The sequence below is a fragment of the Pristis pectinata genome, chromosome 19 (assembly GCF_009764475.1).
Source record: "Pristis pectinata isolate sPriPec2 chromosome 19, sPriPec2.1.pri, whole genome shotgun sequence".
NCBI lineage: Eukaryota > Metazoa > Chordata > Chondrichthyes > Rhinopristiformes > Pristidae > Pristis > Pristis pectinata.
In genome coordinates this window covers 28,493,543-28,516,677 of record NC_067423.1, presented here as the reverse complement: position 1 = coordinate 28,516,677, position 23,135 = coordinate 28,493,543, and the positions used below count along the sequence as shown (strand labels likewise).

General features: G+C 39.2%; 1 protein-coding gene across 4 annotated transcripts in view; it reads right to left on the bottom strand.

Moving 5' to 3' along the window:
• Positions 1 to 23,135, bottom strand: part of celsr1a (cadherin EGF LAG seven-pass G-type receptor 1a) — a 281,143-nt gene that overhangs the window by 4,313 nt on the left and 253,695 nt on the right. For 2 of the 4 annotated variants that reach the window (XM_052033623.1, XM_052033625.1), the window contains exons 26-35: positions 21,823 to 21,997; positions 21,209 to 21,321; positions 19,901 to 19,980; positions 18,260 to 18,386; positions 16,553 to 16,678; positions 10,532 to 10,668; positions 9,326 to 9,426; positions 8,677 to 8,853; positions 7,925 to 8,164; positions 6,429 to 6,708 (exon numbers count right to left, since the gene is read on the bottom strand). In XM_052033623.1, coding sequence (XP_051889583.1) covers positions 6,429 to 6,708; positions 7,925 to 8,164; positions 8,677 to 8,853; positions 9,326 to 9,426; positions 10,532 to 10,668; positions 16,553 to 16,678; positions 18,260 to 18,386; positions 19,901 to 19,980; positions 21,209 to 21,321; positions 21,823 to 21,997 — 1,556 coding nt within the window. Of the gene's footprint in view, positions 1 to 6,428; positions 6,709 to 7,118; positions 7,235 to 7,924; positions 8,165 to 8,676; positions 8,854 to 9,325; positions 9,427 to 10,531; positions 10,669 to 16,552; positions 16,679 to 18,259; positions 18,387 to 19,900; positions 19,981 to 21,208; positions 21,322 to 21,822; positions 21,998 to 23,135 lie in introns of those variants that run through there. The other 2 variants (XM_052033627.1, XM_052033626.1) reach the window with 2 other exon arrangements.

The following is a 23,135-nucleotide window of genomic DNA, read 5'->3' as shown; positions in this document are numbered from 1 at the left end:
ACATACTGCAAGCATGATGGAGGAAGCATTGTCAGAACGGATACCATGGATCCAGAAACTAGCCACAATCTCACAACGTTGAATGAAAAATTGAGGAAGGTAAGGGTCAGAGATAGACCATAAGAAGGTGAGAAAAGGGTGGAAATTGTTGGAAATATACTTGGGTTGGGGCAAGAGCAACAAATGGCACTAATATAGTCATCAATTTATCAAAGAAGTAGGAGGGAAAGAACCTGGATAAGACTGAAACCAGGAATGTTCACATACCCAACCAAGTTTGGGCTTATGGATACTCCCATCGCCACATTTTTTATTTGGAGGAGGTAAGTGGAGTCCAAGGTGAAGTTCAGTGTGATAACAACTTCAGCCAGATAAAGGATAGTGATGGTGGAGAGGAACTAGATGGGCCTCCATTCAAAGAAGCAGAGGGCTCTCAAGATTGTTGAGGTGAGGGATGGAAATGTACACCAGGACACCACTGGTGAAAATGAGGCAGATGTGGCAAGAAAATGAAAACTGGAGTGGAAACAGAACAAGTATCTAGAGGAATTGAGAACAGTAACCTTTCCCTATAATTATTAAAGCGTGCAAGGCCATTGACCTACAATGTTAACTTTTTTTTTCTCCACAGATGATGCCTGACCTGCTGAAAATAAATGTTTTTCTGTTTTAAAGTCATAATCAGGTACATATCAGGTCAACTTGTTTCCGTGCGTTAAAGTGTCTAGTGAGCATTCACAAGTGTGACAATTAATTGAATGGAAATATTTAGAGTACAGTAAAGTTATCATCTTTGTGAAAAATCATTTGCTAGATCTCTTCTTCATTAACTTAAAAAAATTACCACATAATAATGCAAATTGCATCAAAACCTTTCATTATGTCATTGCATTGGAGAAACTAATTTATTATGACAAAAAAAATCACAACACAAACTGCATCAATTCCCTTCCATAGAACCATACAGCACAAAACAGGCCCTTCGGCCCACTGTGTCGTGCCGTCCATCAGACCACCCTCACACTACCTAACCCCTTCCTCCCGCATATCCTTCTATCTCACGTTCCTCCATATGCCTATCCAACAAGCTCTTGAACCTGTTCAATGTATCTGCCTCCACCACCACCCCAGGCAGTGCATTCCATGCACCAACCACTCTTTGGGTGAAAAACCTCCCTCTGACATCTCCCCTGAACCCCCCACCCATAACCTTAAAGCCATGACCTCTCGTCTTGAGCATTGGTGCCCTGGGAAGGAGGCGCTGACTGTCTACTCTATCTATTCCTCTCAATATTTTATATACCTCTATCATGTCTCCTCTCATCCTCCTCCTTTCCAAATTCTTTCGTAAATGGCAATCGTGATGGGGACTACAGTAATCCCAGAATGAGCAGTGACACCTGCGGAATAAGTACTTCAGTCATTGACACTTGTGGGAAAGAGTTCAAGTTCTTCCATGACAGTGATACTCCTTAGCAACTAGTGCTCTCAGGACACAGAGGAAGACAGATGTTGTCTTTTCTTTCAAGTGCTCATCCTTTGCCGTTCTCATTTAATAAACAAGTAAAGCCTTTACTAGGGTAATGATACCAGATCAATATAATAGTTACTGCACTTTAATTCCAGAAAATTCTGTGATAGAGTAATATTACAGACTCTAAATAAATGAAGGGATTATTAATAAAATGAACGTCAGCATTTAAAAAAAATCACCCCACGGATGAAGAATATACATGGGGATGAGATGTGGGAGGGAATGGGATGACACTAGTGGGGACCCAGGGACTACTCGACAATAAACTTTAAACAGAGGAGTAAGAAACATCAAATAAACAAAATAAGGGAAAACAAAGATAACAACGTGTTCACCACTAGCTCAGGGTCCAATCCAACCACACAGCGAGGTACAAGACATTACAGAACAGGAAGGTCATTGGCTCAATGTGGCTGACAGATTTGGGATCACCTTAACTTCATCTCGTTTGTCTTGAGAGAAGTGGGCCCAACTCGGTCACTGTCCACACCCGCAGCCTGCTGTTGTTCTGCAGCAAAGTGTGAATAGTGTGAACCTTGGATCCAGCTCTGTCATTTCCATTCCAGTTCCATCCCCTGGCACACCTCAAATCCCAATCCATACACATTGTTGGAAGGTTTTCCCATATTCACTGACAAGACCCGTACATGGGAACTCCAGCTGAATAGCTGACATATCGATCTATTACGCACACTCACAAATCTGTTTTTAGATCTGTATTGCCATCTTCAGCAGGCGAGGAAAAGGGATGGAGAAAAGTGGAAGGGAAGGAAAATAATCTGGGAAGATAAGATAAAGGTTTGTTTAAAAAAAAAGATATATTGGCCACTTTGCTTTTCTGTAGGGTATTCTACCTTATAGTATAACACATGGTATTCAGCAGCTAAATGAAGTAATCAATGTTAATAGCTTTTGCTTGACTAAAGGTAGAAGGCGTTTTAGTTTCTAGTGTCTGTGAGGTTCTATGGCATGTCTGGTCAACACACCTCTGCTAGGCATTTACAGTCTTGGCAGTCACTGTATGCTGCTTCAGAGGTTCTGTAACAAACAAAAAAGTCCCTCAGGTGCTTGGTTTAATGGGGTTTTGCAGTTTCATTGCTAGGATACAATCATTATGGAGAGGGAGATTAATTTCTATGGTAAACATATTTGGAATATTAACAGACAGTATGAATGTCACCATTCTGCAAGAAGATGATATTTAATGGGAAGTGGCTGGGGTTGGGATGGGAATGGTTGAACAACAACCCCTCCCAAAGCCTGGCTGACATAGAGTTTTTCTGGTTCCAACAGGCAGGCAAGTATCAATGTTGTGCTCACCTGTACAGTAATCTGGTGTTCTTTCACTAAGTCTGAGAAAATCAGGGCAGCTATGGGCATCACCCAAGCATAAATGGCAAAATCATATTCAGAGGATATTCAGGGTCCATACATTCAACCAGAAAGCAAATCTTGAACTGGTAATGTACCTGGTTTAAAGTATGCAAATTAGGTGCATAAAGCAACAAAATTACTTTTAAGATAAATGCTTGTCCACATGCTAGTGACATAGTTTATCTGGTCTGGTGAGCATAAGCTCACTGTTAACCTTTGGAATGGCACAAACAATGCATAGATATGTTTGGGAAAAAGCCTAAGTATTGAGATGACCCTAGGGTTAAACAGCATATAGGCAACAGGGAAAAGTAGGAGAGTGATGGATGGGTGAGGGAGCACAACAAAGAGTGAGGGAGTGAGTCTCACTGTGTGAGTGACTAGGAGGAAGTGTCACTGAAAGTGAATGTGGGGAGGGGTGGTGTGAGTATTGCTGTGTGCAAGTATGGGCAGGGAAGGAGTAATCATCACTGTGTGTGTGGAGGGAGTGAGTGAGTGAGTGTCATTGTGTGTGAATGAGGAGAGGGACTGAGTGAGTCTGTGTGAGTGACAGGAGGGAGGGGGGAGTGCTACTGTGTGATGGTGAGGGGAGGAATGGGATGAGAGATAGTCAATGTACATGAGAGGGGGAGGGAGTGAGCGAGGGACAGGAGGAGTGAGTGACACTAAGTGTAAGTGAGTAGAGTAAGAGTGTGTGTCACTGTGGCCATGAGGCGAGAGAGAGAACAGTGAGTGTCACTGTGTGTGAGCAAAGGGGAATGAATGAGCTTTAGTAGGTGAGCGAGGGGGGAGAGGGAGAATCACTGAGTATGAGATTTGAAGGAAATGATGGGAAAATAAGTTATTCACTGATGTATCATGTGCCTATCAGTTCCAATAAAAACGTCTGCATTGATATTTGCTTAAGTCAATTTGAGCAAGGTCGAGAACACAAGAACATCAGAAGATAGGTGCTGGGGAAACACTCCATCCTTCAAGCCTGCCCCTCCATTCAATATGATCATGACTGATCTGCCCCAGGCCTCAGCTCCTCTTCTGTGCCCATTCCCACGGCCTTCGATTCCCCAATCTTTCAAAAATGTATCTACCTCCTCTTTAAGTACCCCAATGATCTAGTGTCCACAACCCTCCGAGGTAGAGAATTCCAGAGATTCACTGCCACTGAGACAAAATTGCTACACACCTCGGTTTTAAATGATCACCCCTGATTCATGTAACTATGTCCCCTCATTTGAAACTTTCCCATCAGTGGAAGCATCTCAACAGCTACCCTGGTATACCCCCTTTGAATCAATAAGATCACCCCTCATTCTTCCAAATTTCAAAGAATACCGATCAACTTCTTTAGCCACTCATGATACAACAACCCTATCATCCCAGAAATGTCCTAGAAAATATCTTTTGGACTGCCTCCAATGCTCATACATCCTTCCTTCAATATGGGGACCAAAACCATGCACAGTAGTCCAGGTCTGGCCTCATCAACACACCCTGTACAATTGTAGCAATGCTTCCTCATTTCTAAACTCAAACACCCCTTGCAATGAAGGCCTTATATGCCATTGGTCTTCCTAATATGCTGCACCTGCACATTAGTTTTCAAGTGACATACAAGGGTGCCAAGGCTTCTTTGAACATCAACATTTCCCAATCTCTCACCATTTAAAAGGTAATGAAAGTCAAAAACTGTGGATGCTGGAAACCTGAGAGAGAAAACAAAAATCAGAAAATGTTGGAAACACTCAGTGAGTCAGGCAGCATCTGCAGAAAGAGAAACAGATAATGCTTCACATTAAAGACCCTTCATCCATTCTAAAAATGTAAATTTCTTCTCTTTCTGCTAATGCTGTCTGACCAAGTGTTTCCAGCATTTACTATTTCAAAGATACTCAGCGTTTTTGCTTATTCTGCAAAAGTGAATAAGCTCACATTTTTCCCACATTATACTCCATCTGCCATGCTGTCACCCATTCACTTCACTTGTCCATATCTCTATGAAGCCCTTTGTGTCTTCGTCACTCCTCACATTCCCAATTAGATTCACCATATTCAGTTCTGATGCCCACTGAGCCTGGGGTCAGGGTATTACCGGCTGTCGATGCCATCCTGTGAGTGCAGCTGGCCACATGCCGTGCAATGTTACACCGAGTTAGCCTCCCCAACCCTCCCTGATGTGCTGGGAGCAGGCCTCACAATGGAAGACCATGCCTGGGATCACACAGGAAGCAGCAGCAGGTTCCAGGAACAGGCAGCCAGCAAACACCAGCTCAGTGGAAGATCTGCTCTCCTGGTTGTCTGTCGTCATACATATTTCTATAACCTTTAGTTCCATTCTAAAGCAAACATTTTCTCAATTTTAATTATTTAATAATTGGCACATTTGGAATATTTTGTTTATATTTGTACATCTTACTTTCAAAGGACAATTACTGATTGTCCTTTGAAAGTAATATGTGCAAATATTAATGGTAAAAAATACTTCTGATATTTTATACATAAAAGTAAAATCAGACTTTGTGGTCAATGTTAAAGCAACAATATCTGCCTCTGACTCAGTAGCAACCTATCCACTGATAACCAACGATCTCAGTAGCATGCATCCCCCACCCCCCTCCCTCCCCAGCTGACATCAATTACTGACGGGTATCATTTCAAGTAGAATCCTTGTGTCCAGCAAGGCTGATGTCATCAGGCAGAAGAGCTATGAATTACGCTGAAGAATTCTCAAGCAAGCCGGCAAGCAATGTTAAGCTAACTTTTTGAACATACAAAGCACCGTGAAATAAAGACTGGAAGATACATATATGATTAAGAAAGAATCAGAAATAACAAGCTTGAAATTATCAAAAAGCAAAAAAAAATGTTGTCTCCAACTTTTCCCAGTTTTGATGCAAAGTCATGTCCTGAAATATTAACTACTTTTCTCTCCACAGATGCAATCTGACCTGCTAAGTATTTACAGTATTTTTATTTTAAATCAGTTTGGAATTTTGAAATATTTATCTGAGAAAGTGACAATCTACATGCTTAAATTTCTTTAGGGCTGGAGAGTTTGTATGCAGTAACCATGGTTTAGTGTGCCATTCAGCAACATGGTACAATAGTTTCAGGGGTTCTTTGTAACCAGAACAATTGTTCACTGATCTCTATTTGCTATGTTAACAGGAGGGAGCACCATTAGAAGGACCAGGGATTTACTGGCAACAGTTTCTGGAACTCCAAGTTTAAACACACATGCATACTCAGATTTCCTGGATCAGAAATGGTGTGCACTGTTCAGCAATACTCTATCTGAATGCAAGTTATTAAGTGCTCATTGTCTGTTAGAAAAATGGGCTTGGTCAAGTCTAACCAATGATTTTTGGCATTGGTATTTGTTTTTTTTTACAAATGATCATTTCAATAAAAGATCTTTAAGTTATTGTGCAAATATTAAAGATGCTAGGGCCTACTGGCATAGTCACAAACAGAACTGGTCATATTACTTGGAGAAACATTTCATTTTACACAGGATACTTACTCAGAATCGGAAGTATCTCCATGGGCAGTGCTTGTGCCCGTTCTAATACTCATGGGTATTGGCATCATCCCGTTTAACTGTTCTCTTGATTGTTGCCTGCTTGGCTGCCTTATCAATATGCCTGTGCCTGCGGCTGTGCGTGTGCCATCACTGGACACTATTGAAGAGGTCTGTGAGGAAATGGTTGTTGCTTTACAATTGGAGAGCTCATTGTGTATTTGATTTATACGATTCTTTTCTTTTAAAGGTGGTGGATAAGTGACTTTATTTTTAAGAATACCTGCAACAGAAAAGAACACATACTTCAATGCATCATAGAATTTCAATTGAAGGTATTTTCAAATATCCACATAACCAAAACGAAAACACACTTTTACTTTTTCCTCATTTTCTTTGCCTTCAACGAACCTCAACCCCATTATTTATATTGACTTGTAAATGCTTAACAAACTCTACAAATTTGCTGCAGTAATGTTCAGTTACAATTGATTTGAAAATCTTATGGTAATAGGAGGAATTCCGATACAAGTAGGTGGTAAACCTGTTTAGAAGAACTATTTAGTTAGACTTAACCTATCTGTAGTTCTTCCAATAATTATTTTGGATCTCTGTGGGCAAGTCATCAATATTCTCTGGTGGAAGGAGCAACAGCCCTGATTCCCTGCATCACAAATTCATCATCTTGCTGACCTGGGTGGATCTTCAGAGGGCAGAGGTGATCTCCCACTAGAGTACCAATGGAACATTGGCTGGTGAAGCACCATTGTTGTGCACATCTCCTAGGGTTGTTCCACCTCTCCACTTCCCTGCAATTTAAAACACGTTCAATTTCTAAATTTCCTCAATGAATGTCATCGTCAAGAAACATTAACTCTGTTTCTCTCTTCACAGATGCTGCCTGAACTGCTGAGTCCAGCATTTTCTGCTTCTATTTTAGATTTCCAACATTTGCAGTATTTTTGCTTTCCAACCTCCATGCAATCATTGGGTTGTGTGACTGGAGACCTGGATATTCTACCAGCTATAACCACTCTTAATCAGTGCAGTGTGGCAAAAAAAAATCCAATATTTAAAAGGTGATTTACAGATGGGACCTAATGCTTTCAATCAGACCCGAAGGGTTGGCAGGCTAACCAACTAACTACCCAGACTACTGCCATGCAACATATTACACATTCCTGCAGTGTAAACATTAAACTGGTAATAAGTAGATCAGCTAGTCCTCTCTCCAGTGTTCTAGTTGAGAATCATTAAATTCACCCACTGCAGCAGCATGGTTCCAGAGATGTGCCCTCTGTTCAAAACTTTAAGAAGAACCTACAAGCAGTCTTGCCCTGTCCCCCTTTTGACTTTCAGTAGCTAAATTAAATTCAGCAGAAGATTGCTTTCAAAACAAAACAAATTCCTTAAACTTCAAATGAAAAAGATTTATATGCTTCACACTTTATTTCCGACAAAGAAAGTAATTCCTTTGCCACTTTGAGAGGAATACTTGCCTTTTCTTTGCTCTGGTTGTGGATTGGAGTTTGGCTGAGGTGCAGGTGGGACTTCCTTTTCCTGTGGCTCACCCTCACTTGCCCTCGGAATGTCACCACAATGATTATTTTCTCTGTGAAACTCAACATTTACTTTCGTCTCCACCTTCAGTTTCTCGGGTACTCCATGGTCCTCACTATCGCTGGCTGTTGTACATTCTGCAGGCCAGTACTGTTTTCCATGATTGGGCATGGATTCAGCTGTTGAGGGAAATACAGGCTAAAGTTCAACTAGAAATCCACCTCTGTATTTTTAATTCTCACAAAACATATAACATTCAAGTTTCAGAAACATTGGACCAATACTTAAAGAAGATCTAACATGAATCCTAAGATGTCCACGTTTCCAGGCAACACTCTCAATATGCCAGAACCTGCAGCCGCTCCACACCGCAATGATTACCCAATGGATCCTTGGCTTATTGCTCACCAAAAATCTCTTTTTGCTCAGTGTCCACTTTTGTCTGTTTACAGCTACTGTGAAGAATCTGCATTGTCTAAGCATTACTTCCAAATACATATCATTGTGATTCTCTGTGCAAAAGTATGTGACAAGAATCTGAATTATTTTTAAATGAAGCCTCAGTTGGAGGAGTATCTCTGGATATGGTGGACTACTCTAGCAGCAGTGTTCTGTTGGTAGTTGGACAATGTTAGATTCCCTTTCATTCGAGGTATCACTTCCCACCGTTTCTTGCGGTGCTGTGTCTTACCCTTTGGCGTACTGTGCATGGGATTTCTTTCATTATTTTTGGGTGCCCCTTGCTTCCATTTGGGATTGGGATCTGCTTGAAATTCATCTTCTTCACTATCTGATGAATGACTTGAAGCATAGGAGCTGCTGTGATCATCTTCCAGGGAAAGTTCACTGTCTGAGTCAGAATCTGGCTCTGGAATAAAGAAGCAAGTGGGGGAAAAGTCCATTACCAAGAATAAGGATAATGTGTACACACTGATTACCATCAACGACAGTCACAAATTCTGCCACGTCTTAGCCATCACCTAGACTCTCACAAGAGCAATGGTGATATCATTATCAGTTAAATCCAGATCAGGCCTTATATCGGTCCTGGGCCCGTGGACTATTTATATTAAGTATCTGTTTGGTATCAGTAAATGAAATTCTGACACCAAAGTTTGAAAATAATTACTTATAAGTTTCAAATAGATTGCTAAAAATATCATCAGATTGTAAATTCACTATTTCCTTCATTTGAAATTTTTCCAATTATTTGCATTTGTTCTGTATCAGAAATTATTGTATTCAGAATACTGTCAATGTTCTTTAAATTGTCAATTAACCATCAAAGTGCACATTTTGGAGAAATGGATTATCAGAACAACTAGTCTGAAAAGCCTTACCATCAGGTTTCTTTATTTTTTTGTGGAATATTGAAGAATCTGGTTCAGTTTGCCCAACTTCTGCTTGACTTGACAATAAACTCACCCTCTGAGCTTCATCCCTAAGAACAGATGCAGAACCGTTTAGGTACTAATATAATTTGCTCAAAATTAGACAATGAACCAAGAGAAGCCATTGTAAGGTTATGGCTGTTTACAAATGGATCTCTCTTGATTCTACTTTAAGCAAATAGACAAGCAATTCCATGAACAGAAAACATATTGCCTTCTCAAGAAAAAAGTCTAGGACAATCAGGTACTACATTTGAGAAAAGGCAGCAAGTAGTCTCATGAAGACCAGAGGATCCGTGACCCAAGTTTACTTAGTTTGACCATGTCAGAGGTCTCCAGCCTGCTATTTCAAGAGAATATGAGAACTGGCTGGATCGATGGGAAAAAGAATGGGTCACAAGCATTTATCGAATAGTGAATAATAACTGTTCAAAACTTGGTCACTGTCTTAGGTCAAATCTAGCAAAATCCACAGTAAAACAAAGTTTATAGGAGGAAGAGGTCAGAGTCTAATGAATAGGTGGCTGATGGTACAAAAAAAATGAAAAGAAAAACACTAAAGGGAAACTACTGTGGAATAATTAGCTATCTCCTAATGAAAATACATCTATCAATTGCCTGCAGGAATTCATCTCTTCACTGATTTTACTTCTAAATTCTACAAAGATAGAAGACACTAGTGCTGTCTTAACCAGCTCAGCCATTTACTCCTGAGTGCTCTAATTTCACCATGTAATCATACACATTGTCTTCTGTACAGTTCAATGTATTTTAGAGCAGACATTATTTTGTACACACGCAATATTACAATTGAGTCATAAGCTGGCAGTATTCCAAATAAATTTATACAGCCTCGGGTTTTACTTAACCAGAAATTAAGCATTTCGCTTCAATTAACATCTGGTGCCAAGTCATCGCATTTTCATGATTTTGCATATCTCATTGCAAGTGTTTAGTTTTAATGAAAAGCGTAGATAGCAGTAATAAGATAGGTAAATTAAAGTACAACCAAATAGATATAGTGAACGAAAGATTACAAGGCACAAGTGACCATTAATTTGTGCAAATTAATACAGCATGGTGGTAACAGACCATGAAATGGATTATGTTAGTGCAGCAGGACAGATCAGAGTCATGCACCCTTCACCTGATTACCTGAGTTTATAAGCAATGCAGCTATTGTGGCTCTTGGCTGACCTGACAGTGCTCTCCATGGAGGCTGTAGACTCTCCAATGGCAGTGCGATACATTCGCCCCTCATCCACATATGTATTGTTACAGTTGAGTGACCGCTAGAAGAGAGCAGAATTTCATTCCACTGATTAGTTCATTGCTCTGATCTGTGCTACCTGCTTCAGTCACTAAACATATGGGCAAAGACGGGATGATCCAATTATAGCAAGTGACGTTGATGCTTCCTGTGGTGAACGGACCGCTGAACTAGAAGCAACACACTTCAATTAAAGAACAAATTTTATTATAAACTCTTCTTGATCCTAATCTCCAATCCATCATATGATGGAAGGGATCTACCAGCCCCGATTTGGTCTCTCATACAACTTCCTTTTTCTCAATACAAGGAGAGCTGGAATTGTGGCAAGATCAAAATGACAAAAAAAATAAAGTTTCAACTGATCTCTTGGCAGATGCCTGCTTGTTGCTATTTTCAACGTCCTTGTTTTAGATCATCTGTGTCAGAAATAGATGGGAGCATATTATTCAGTGCAAATTGGGAGATTTAAGACCCCGACACCATTCTGGTAAAGTTACAAGTGACAACTGTTAACTTCACATGACAAAGTGGAAATAAGTCAGAACCAACATCACAATAAGCAAACACTGGATGTAGTGGAGACAATCATAGGTATTTTGACAGTTCTTGGGTAATAGGGCATCAAAATTGCTCTTTCACTGTGCTTTGCCATTAAAACCTTTTTCATAAGATTTTTTTGTCACATTCAGCAATTGGCCAGCCCAGCCCTGTCCTACACTGCTTGTTTATGTTGATGGATTTCTCCAAAACAGTACTCAGTGTGGTAGTCCTTTAAAGCATTTAAGCAAATCAGGCCCAATCCAGAAAACGATTCAGACCTCATGCTGGGTTTGTTAGGCAAGTGTGCCTGATGAATGGCAAAGATATCAAGTGACCCACTATCTCTTGTCTCACAGCCATCTTTGATTCGTAACATCATTAACCTAATAGAGCTGTAGAAGGATCGGAGGAACAATTTTATTAGATCATTCTTAGAACTTAGCAAGAATCCCTAATAGGTAGTGTCACTGGGAAAGGTTCTCTGCTGACTGTGTGGACTTTTAATATAGCAACTTATTGTTAAAATTAACATTTTACATTATCTTAAACTATAATTAATTTATTATGGAGCTCCCAAATAGAGAACAATTTGTTGTTCATTTCCATTTAAATTTGTGTTTATCCTTAAATTTAATCAGACATTTTCTTTTAAAGAAGTAACTCTGCAACTTTTAAGTTGTATGACTAATTTAAATTTAATATTCATCCCCATGAGTGCCCTTCCCACTTAATCTTGATGGTAATGGCCAATGACTATATTGAGAAATAGCCTTATGACTGAATCTGTGTAAAACTCTGCCAGGCTTTATAAATTCTTGCTCAATGCCTCCCAAATAATCTCTCAGCAATTCAATCTCCCTCATGCTTTTATTTTGCACAGCTAAGTTATCCATTATTTTTTGGATGGTATTTCAGTTCGAAGTTTATTTGTCTTTGGATTCTTTAAACCTGCTTGATATTAGAGATACTGCAACAGAATTAATTCATGTTATTGGCACTTCGGTAACCAGAGAGAGCATCAACAATCTTCTTCATTAACAAAGTGTGTTTGGCAATTAATTTATGAAAAATTTGTGGCAATGCTAATGTTTTGAATTAGATACCAACATTAATTTTTTTTCTTTTTTTCTCTTCCAAGGCAAAAGGTTGTTTATCAAGTGGATGGGTGCTTAAACCAAGAAAGTACTGACAATTTAATTCAGTTCAGGACACTATCACGCTAATTAATAAAATTACCTTTGGTGTGTACAGTTCCTCTTATTGGGTCTTTAGCACAGTACTCTTCCCTAAATGCCGTCCAGTAAGAATTGTTTTAGGATTGAACATTTTAAATGATGGAAAGTATCTCAGAATGGAGCTTGATTTTATTGCAAAGACAAATGAAGTGGAGGTGTGGGGGAAGGTGGCAGAATATTATTCCATTCCCGATATTTAACTCTGACAGATCATCAAGAATTAAAAGGCAATAATAAAATTAGCTTCCAGAAAACAGATGAAAACATTCCTTTGCTCCCTAAAGTATGACCACTTAAACAAAATCAACTGGACTGAAAAGAGGCCAGAAAAAAATAACACCTATTTAGAATAACACATAATTACAAGTTCCAATAGATTGTGGGCCACTTCTGGGATCACGGAACTGCCAACCAAGCAGTAAATTGATCTGAGTTTAATAACATTGGTTGTATTTATTGAGCAAATCTTAGGTGATGTGTTGCTCTGGGCAGAGGGCTCAGGAGAAATTTAAGACAACTTTTCTTTCTGTTGTTAATCATCTTGGTGTGTCAATGAATGAGAGAGGTAGATTGTACTGTAAGACAAAGTATACAACATTGGAAGGAAGGTTTAGCTGGCTCCAAAATACTCGCCATCCAGTGATTTTCTGATATAGTTTCTTATATGCTCAGAGTCAATATATGGTAGGAGCATAACAACTCAGGAAGAAATGCTGAATGCAAATTTCGGTCAGTCACTAGAGAAAAAATTATCATGATGCATTTACACAAAATGTCTTAACTACAGATGGGTGGAACTGGGAAAAATAAGAACAGAAATCTAGCTAACTCAATGGACTGAAATGCGGAAAATCCAAGGAATATACTCTTGATGATCTGTTATGAATACAAAATTCATTCATGCATGTTCCACTGTTGCTCACCACTAGGGCTATTTCCATCAAAGCAAGGGAAACATTGATTACATGCCTTAAAAATGATTAATGTTGTAAATAGGAAAAGACTTCCAATTAGAAAGTAAATAATGAGGAACTTCAAATGGTCATGAAGAGACTGAGGAAAGTGTTTTGAAGATTTCTTTTTGCAGAGAAATGTCAGAGTATGAATACTTTGTCTTTTGGATTAGTTAATGCAGAAAACATTTATAGATGATAAGTGGATAAAGATACAGAAAAAATGAGATGTTTCTTTTGTAAACATCGCATTACAGGTTGAGCAAGGGGCACGTTAAAAAGGAGTGAAGCCAAGACTGACTTCAAGGCTCAAATGCAGCATTGTAAGTTCTGTGCACAGTGGTAGAATGGTACAGAACACAAGGCTTTGTATGATGGTTGATGAAATAATCTGCGAGATAAATACAAGGTGGAATTACCCTGAATGGAATTCTGGTATAAGAGCACAGGAAGTAGGAAAAGCAGAGGCTATTTGTCTCCTGCTCTGCCATTTAATAAATTCATGGTTGAACAAACTTTCCTCATGTCCACTTTCCTGGCCTCTCCCTATAACCCTGGATTCCTTTACTGATGAAAGATCTATCTGGGTCAGCTTTGATCACTTTCAAGGATTCATCCTCCACAGTTTTCTGGGATAAGGAATTCCAAAGATTTACTTGAGAGAAACAATTCTTCCTCATCTCTGCCTCAAAAGGGCACCAGTTCATTTTGAGACACTGCATTCTGGTCCTAGACTCTCCCTGGAGTGGAAGTATTCTATCAGTATTTACTCTGCCAAGTCCCCTAAGAATCTTTTATGTTTCAATAAGATTACCTCTCATTTTTCTAAACTCCAATGAGTACAGACCCGGCCTGTTCAACTTTTCCACATAAGACAATGTCCTCATCCCTGGGATCATCCAAGTGAACTTTCTCTTATCTCCAATGATGATACATCTTTCCTTAAATAGAGACCAAACCTGTACACAGTACCTCACTAGTGCCGTATACAGTTGTTATAAGACATCCCTCCTTTTGTACTCTGACGCCCTTGAATTTAATACCAGCATTCCATTAGCCTTCCCAATTACCTGCTGCATTGGTATGCCAGCTTTCTATGTTTCATGTACAAAGATCCCCAAATCGTTTATGTTGCAGCTTTCTGTAAGAGTTCTTCATTTAAATAATTGAGGTTGTGCCCAGGTTATGGCAGGGTACCGTTCCTGTGAACTGTTAATAACCCAAATAGTTCACAAGTCAGAAATGCGGCTGCGAACTGAGTTCCCACACAGTGGAAGAAGCCTGGAGCTCTGCTATCAAACACTTGTTTTTATGCATGGGCTGTACATAAGCCAGGCGTTCTCAAGCTGCAGAGAACCGGTAATCTGTTTTATCATTCTTCCTCTAATGTGAATAACTTCACATATATCCCACATGAAACGCCATCCTCCTCTCAAATCACAGAACACTGTCCTAGAAAAAAAAACAGTAGACCAAACAGATGAGGACCCTGGAATGTACGTGGGAGAAGTTTACGTGTTCTGAGAAGCCTGGCACACCCCGACGGTGCAATGCATGTGGTCCAGCACTCTCTGCCAAAAATGCTGGGTGCCAGACTGCAGCTCATTTACTGTCAGGCTTACCACAACTGTAATTCTGTACTCCACACCCATATTTGATCAGTGCACACAACTGACATCTGAAGGTCTAGTTTCACACACACTTTGTAGAAATACCATTGATCACCAAGTGGCTACAACACAGAATAGTATAGCACAGGGATGAACCCTTAAACCCACCATGTCTGTGCTGACCATGATGCTAAATTAAACTAATCCTATCAACCTGCACACGGATCACATCCCTCCATTCCCTACCTGTTTTTGTGCCTGTCTAAATACCTCCTAAACAAGCAGTCATATCTGCTTCTATCACCTCCCCTGGCAGCACGTTCCAGGCACTTACCACTATCTGTGTAAGAAACTTGCCTCAAAAATCTCCTTTAAACTTTCCTCCTCTCATCTTAAACCTATGCCATCCAATATTTTGACATTTCCATCCTGGGAAAAAGACTCTGGCTACTACCCCTTCTATGCTATATCTACCCTATTAACAGGAATGAATGACCTTTGCCCTTGAGAAAATGCAAAAGTGTAGTGAGGTTGTTTCATTCTGTCCAACGGTTAGAGACAAGGTCTTGGCCATGTTTCTTAGTGAAATGGAGCAGTATGGAATCATAGTGCAGCATAGAATGAGCTCAGAGCTTGTTCCTCTAATTCTGAGATCCTCCTACCCCTCTGGTGAAACTACTTCCTAGTACAAGTCTCCAGAAAATCAACTTCCATGAATCAAAGAACATCAGGCTAAAGTTGTACACCTTTCTTCAGATCGCACTTGGAGTTCTGTGTTCAGCAATGGTCACTAAGAGCCATTGAGTTACTGGAATGGTGCAGAGAGAAGATGCTCCTTGGTTAGAAACGTGAACTTCAGCCTTTCATTAAGGAGTCCATGGAAGACTTAATAGGTGTACATGAGATATTAAATTACAAAGGTAGGTTAAATCTGGAACATATCCAGATGGCTAAAGGGGCTGAATATAATAACAGTGAAAGATCATAGCACACTACGAGTGATCAATACTTAAAAAGACAGGGGTATGGAAATCAAAGCCATAAATTCATTTGATAAGATGTTGTGGAATGAGTGTGTGTGAAGAGGAGAGTAATGGATCAGTAATATCTTCTGACTGAGTTGAGATGGGCTGAACAGCTTATTTCATCTTTTGGTTCTGCAAATCTAGAACGAGGACCACAGATGCTCCTGTGTGACAGACTTAAACAAACTGTAATGATTTTACAATCTTACTATGGAATAATTAACCTCTTTTCATCTGTCAGCTTGATGATCTAAATGAGCTCAATTAAATACAACTATTATTTAACTTTAGGGTTCTGAATGGATAGGCCAGACAATGATGCTTTCAGACATTATAACAATTTTCACAAAATATGAATTAACAATATCTAAAGAGTTTTTATTTCATATATGCAAAGCACATTAATGCTATTGTTAGTATTCCTAGGATAACAAGTTACGTAATTCCATTGGTCATGTTGAAGAATGTCTGCACAGTGAAGATTTACATATCTAGACAGTTTGGAAGGCCTCAAACAACATTCCTTTTCTGAGAACTTACTGATAAAATTGTAGTTCTGGTCAGTACTGTGTCATCTGGATGTTGTTTCTTTCCAGTAAATATGTCCTTTAGAGCTTTTCGAACTTCTTTGTTGAAGATACAGTGGCAGAAGAAAATGAATAGCCCCTAAAATCACAGAGCAATTATATTTCAATGACCAAAAAAAAAGATTTTGTCGAATCATTCCCAATTAAATCCATCTACGTAGTGTATGCAGACCTACATAGCAGCAGGATCCCAGTCAGTAATCTCAGTATTTTTACCATAGGAACTACTTAACTGGCCTTTTGCTGCTGTTAGGGTTCCTGATCTCAGTTTTATCCATTCACCTGCCACCCACCATCTGCTCCTCACTGGCCATAAAGGATTGTGTTTCCCGTTATGGCCCAGTATTCACCAGCACTCACTCTGTGGGCTTGAGCATGAAGAATGTAGTCAGTCAAGAAAATTTTGATGTCTGCTTGAAGATCTGCTGGTTGTCTTATTAAGGGGCATCTCATATACTCAAGTGCAAGATGCCCTTTTAATTGACTCCTGGAGACTTTGTTTTAAAGTAACCCACAGTAAGATGACCATTATTTTAAATATTTCACTGTGAAAGTATAGTTTGTGAAATGATAAAATTTAATTAAGAAATTAATAAAGTAATGCTTGTGCATATATATTGCTGTATCTGTGTCCTATGGTGCAGTGATTCCACTTTTTCAAGTAATTGTTTCTAACTCTTTCAATGTTACATGACAGAAGAATTTCAGCTTTAAAAAGCACATCAAGATATTAATTAAACTGTTCAACACGATAACAAATGTTAGCAGCTCAAAAAATGATAGCTATTTTTCATTCTGTGCTTATTAAATTTAAAAACTGTCATTAGGTTTGCCTAACGTAAATGAAGAACTGCACACATAACAGAACATTTAAACAAGTTCTCTATTGTTCTTGTGCAATGCAAGTGGTCAAATTATTGCCTGCGTATCAAAGCACAATGAGACTAAGCTGATATCACATACAAATTCACATTAACATCTCAACATAACCTTTGTACTCATGTGAATGATGACAATGACTAGTTCCTTATCAAGTATCAAATTTGAACCTAGATTAAAAGAAATATTTGCAATGCACTTGAACAGAAGGTTTTAAAGTTAATAACATGTAAACCCACAATAATGTACAATCTGGATTCAATCTACAAAAACATGAATTTGTCCAGTTCTGATTATCAAGCCACTTTTTGGTTAATATTATTTACTACAATACTGCATCACATTTGCCTTTTAAGCAAATATTTCTTAAAACGTTTTGTTTTGAACAATGCATACCAATGTAAATGGTCTTTTATGTGATGACTAATGTGACCGAGAGAGATGAATGAAAAGGGCTTAAATTCACCTCAGCCAAGGAAATTCAGGATAGTCACAATGAGGTGAGCTGAACAAGATTCTTGTAGTTCAGCCACTGAAAGGAGGCCTAGCTATTCGTTTCTAGTGGGTGCAGGAGGTATCTTTACTATCAAAGACTGTTTACTGACTGTTGAAATACAGCAGCTTGCGCACATACAAACACACTGGACCATTTTGACAGAATACCAAATTTTTCTTGCAAGTAGTCTACTTTGTTATAAATTACGTGAAAGAAACTAACACATGCAGTATTTCTACCCTCCAATGAAGTGACGTCCTGTCACAGCAGCAGGTTTAATCTTACCTGTAAACAGCTGAAAATAGCAAATAAATAATGGAAGGTCATAGTGTCATTATTCACTGCCATCAGCCCCAGCAACCAAGTAGCACTGATGAGAAGTAGCAGAAGGAAGGCTGTCCTCAGACCAGATCTAAGAGAAAACACTCGTGTCAGATTGAACAATTACGCATAGCAAGGGAAATGCTGGAAACTCATTAACCTGGTCTTGTTTTGTTTTAACTATGTTGCTTGACCACTATTATTAGAACACAGTAAAATGACATTCTAAGGATCCTTCTCATTGAATGATTTCCCCTAACAGCTGCAGCTGAATTATCCATTTCCTTTTGACAGCTGTGCCATCTGCAGTGCTAAGTTTTCACTCTTTAAAAGGTTTCTATTGTTCTTCTGAAAATTTATGACCTTTATTTACGAAACCTCTAAATCAAATCCTATGACACATAACTTCCCTTCTGATGAAATCACTTTTCTCAGTGCTTTCAATTTTCACTCTCAGTGATGCCTTTGCTTGTTTTCCATTAATGCTGAACCTGAAAAGTAACAATGCTAACCCAAGTAACGGGCCCTTGAAAGGCTCATCAATCACCTCACACATAGCCCTGAGGATCCTGCTGATTCTTAGGTCATATTGTCAGATTCATGCTCTAATTCTTAAACTGTATTTGCCTACTTGCCATTGCCTTTTCTGGACACAGTTCCTCAACTATCCTTTGCAGAAAGCTGCTGTGTCCAGCATTATAAAACCAGTTACACACCAATTTGGCATCTGTGATAAGCAATGATTTTGTAAGACCAGAGGTAGGTCTGACATGATCGAAGAACAAAGCAGTGAAAGATTCTCTCTTCCACAGAACGTAAATTCAACCAAAGTTAACCAACTGACAGTGACCTCAAGAATTCCTGGGTCTGTTACTTACTGCCTTTCATCTTTTGTAGGAAGTTCTCCACTGTTCACTTATTTTGTATTCATGTCAACTTATTTTGATTAACTTAACAACAGGAAGAAACCCGCCTTCCTTCCTCTCCCATTTCCAGTTTATTAATTAGAGAGACTCTGTGCTTGGCAGTGCATCAGGATAATGTCCATTTATTGATGGGATCTGGGTTCAGATCTAAGCCTGATTGATAACACAGAAGTTTCTTCTCTTCCTTACTTCTGAAGCACTTCTGTGTCATTTTGCCTCTGCCAGTCACAGTTGCTTATTGGAACAAAGCAAATTAATGCTTTAAACTTGAATACTGACATTCAAAGGCAAAACCAAAATACAAATCATTTGTTTTCCAACATAGACCTCTTTCACTGCAAAGTGGCCTCGGTATCAATATCAAATTTTGCTTCCAAATTAGGGAGGCACTTTTTGATGTACTTCTCCCTTGTTCCACCAGTATCTCTTTATAACTCCCTATAACAACAATGTGAATATCCATATATCTCAGGCACTATCTTTTCTCACTGTGACATTTATCCTATGGCAGCTTGTGCTTAATTCTAGACAGTTTTCAGTTCTCCACCTTCCACTAATATTGCTGTTTTGGGGTGGCTCTTCCAGGCAAATGCCTTCTTGATATTTTCACTTCTGAAAATAGTTTGTAGTGATATTTACCATAAAAATAAAGTTATTATAATTTTAGAATATAACTCACATGATTCCGGTCTTCTCAAAGGACCTTTGCCTTGGTCCACAGGATGCTTTAGCAGCAAGTATGAAGATAATGATATTTATCTGAGGTAGTAGAAATTTAAAATACATTAGATTCCACTCAAAGAGAAAAACACAGTTATGTAGAATGCTAAGCCAGAACTAAATCCAGGAAAGTGAGCATGAGGTGGGAGGGATGTGGAATTCAAGATCGCAACAAAAAGCCAGATTGAGGATATTGTGCTCAAAGTTTACAGCAATACTTTGTTAAAATTATTAATGCTATGAACACCATAGTTCCACAACGACAGCTATAAATGAAAACAGTTTGAATTTGTTTGGAATCTTTAACATAGCGAGACCTCCCAGGCCACTTCAGGCAAAATTTCAGGGCATATGTCAAAAAAGGGAGCATTTCAAAGAAGTGAAGAAATAGTGATGGTGAGAGAGAGGGAATTCACAACACAAGGGAGGAAAAGAATTTCAGAACTTAGGACCTCGACAACTTAAGGTTCTGCTTATCCAGTACTGGAGATCAGAGCATCAGTCCGATATTTCACAAACTATAGATATTAAAGACAGGTAATGATGAAATACAACAGGGTATTGATAGCATATGTGTAGCATCTGATGTGTTTTTAAATGTTGCTGAAGGATAGTGTGTAGATGAGAGACAGGAGTGACTCAAGGATAGATAACACTTGAGAAACACCTGGTGTGGGTACATGAAGAAAAGCCAATGCAGGTGATTCTCTGGCTTTACCAGACAGGTAAGAATGGAACCATTTACCTGCTGTCCCACTCATATTCAATGCTGAAGAGGTGTCAGAGTAGGATAGCGTGGTTAACCAGACAGGCTGATGTAGAGAGGTGGATTATCTTTGTCACAATCATTAACCTAGAGCCTAGAACTAGAGGGCATTGATTTTCAAGTGAGAGGGAAGAAATTTATAAGGAGATATGGAGGGTAAGTTTTTTTTGCACAGTGTGGTGGTTATCTGGAAGGAGCCGCTAGAGGATGTGCTGGAGACAACATTTAAGAGGCATTTGGACAGATATTTCGATACAAAAGTTGAAGAGGGATACAGGCCTAATGCAGGCAAATGGGATTAGCGTAGATAGCCTTCATGGTTGGCAATGGACACAGTGAGCTGATAGGGTCCGTATCTGTGCTGCGATTCTATCAAGGAGCTCTGGGAAAGAGGGCCACGCATTTGGGAGATGACAACACACTCAAGGACTTTGGAATGGCATGTGAAGATTGGGGTGGAATATCAATAAAGACATCAATAAAGAGTCAATAAAGACTTACAATGACTACAACGCATATAGGGCCGGCAAAACTCCAAATCAGAGTGTCATCCATAGACAGCCAGCAGAAGTCAGGGTTTCCATAACCTTGTGGATCTAAGCCCATAGCCAGACCTTAAAATATAATAAAACAATATTATTTAGTGTATTTAATTCCTTTAGATGTGAAAGAAACTCAAAGCATGAAGACATCACATCCACTCAAAAAGTAAGATACTGTAGAAGGTTGAAATCTGACTTCAAGATACCAAATGCAGTGAACACCCAACAGTTAAGCATCAGCCAGGCAGGATTAATTCTCCAGAGTGAGTACCGGTTGTCAGAATCCACCTGAACATAAACCCTACTTCTCATACTCCTTGTGAACACAAAGGAGCAGGTTGTGACTTTGTCCGAAAGTGTGAATTAACAAATTAACAAGCTGTTTAATATTGCTTTCGATTTTTAATTCCATGGCAGTCAATATCCTATTGCCTACATTACACAATTCCAACAAGGTAAAATCTATCATTATGCCTGAAAGATCAATCTGTTAGAAATACTTTGAACATCTAAGCCACACAGTGGTCAGCTCACTCTATTTTTTTGCAGCAAAATAACCAGGAATTGGGTTACCTGTTATAATAGCAGGAATTCCCCATCCAATAGTGTAGTAAAATCGCATGTGCCCATGATTTACATTCCTCATATCAGTCAGCATACGGTAAATATGGAGACCCTCCACAAACGTCCAGGCAAAGGTGCAGAGATAGAAATAATGCAGCAACAGGGCTATCACACTGCAGACAAACTGCAAGGGAACAGAGTCAGTGAATACAGAATGATCTTAGAATACTCCTTTGATTGATTGTCTTGAATTGAGTGCTTGGTCTAGTCAGATACTCTTCTGGCTGAATACTTGAGACTGCCAACTCACGATCAGAGTGAAGCAGGAATCTCCTGATAAGATTTTAGATGAAGACCTCAACTGGCAATTCCAGGGATAAAGACAAAAATGAAAAAATAATTTGAGAGGCATTCAGCCCTCTTATGAATTAAGCTTAAAAAATGGTACTGCATGCCTTTAGCAGCCCCTTCCATAATAAGGAAATGTAGCTAAGGCATGACTTGTTGCAGCATTTATCAGAGTATTCTGTTCAGTGTCAACTCTCACAGTCACCCTTCTTCTTCAGGCAGGCCTTGTTCTGACACTGCTGGTGTTAAGAAAGAAACAGCTGTTTATTGCAAATCTGAAAACATTACCATTCATTTAAGCCTAAAGTTTAAATTAATCCCAACTTGTAATTATTGTATTTTCAAAATCTAAAAAATTCATGAATATTTTCTAAAGATAAATTGAGGTGTTGTAGATATTTTAATGACAAAGTTAACAATAAAGATCCTGAGCTGCATTCTCCCAAGTATGAGGCAATGATTTTGTGAAGTACTATCCACATTACTCCTCTTAAGGGTCCACTATTTCTAAAAATCCAAACACAGAAGCCCCAGCTCCCTAACAGATGCCAGTTGCCGATATTACAAACTAGCTCTGCCATCAAGTTCCTATTGGATCCTGCATTATGCTGGGGAATTTGCCATTGTTACCTGTGCCAGACTGAACCAGGTGTAGGACCATAGTCTGCATTGATTTCAAGGGAAAGGAACGGCTACAAGGGACTTTTTTTTAGTTATTCATTTTTTGACAACATGAGCCTTGGCCATCCTTAATCACCCTTAGATAGGGGTTGATTATCCGTTACAGTCCATCTGATGATACTGTTGGGTGTTTGAGGATTTACTCCCAATGAAAATGAAGGAACAATGAAATATTTGGAAGTCAGGATGGTGTGTGAATTGGAGGAACCCACAGGTGGTGGTGCTTCCAAGTACCTGCTGCCCTTGTCCTTCTTGGTGGTAGAGATCATAGCTAAACAAAAGTTAATGAATTG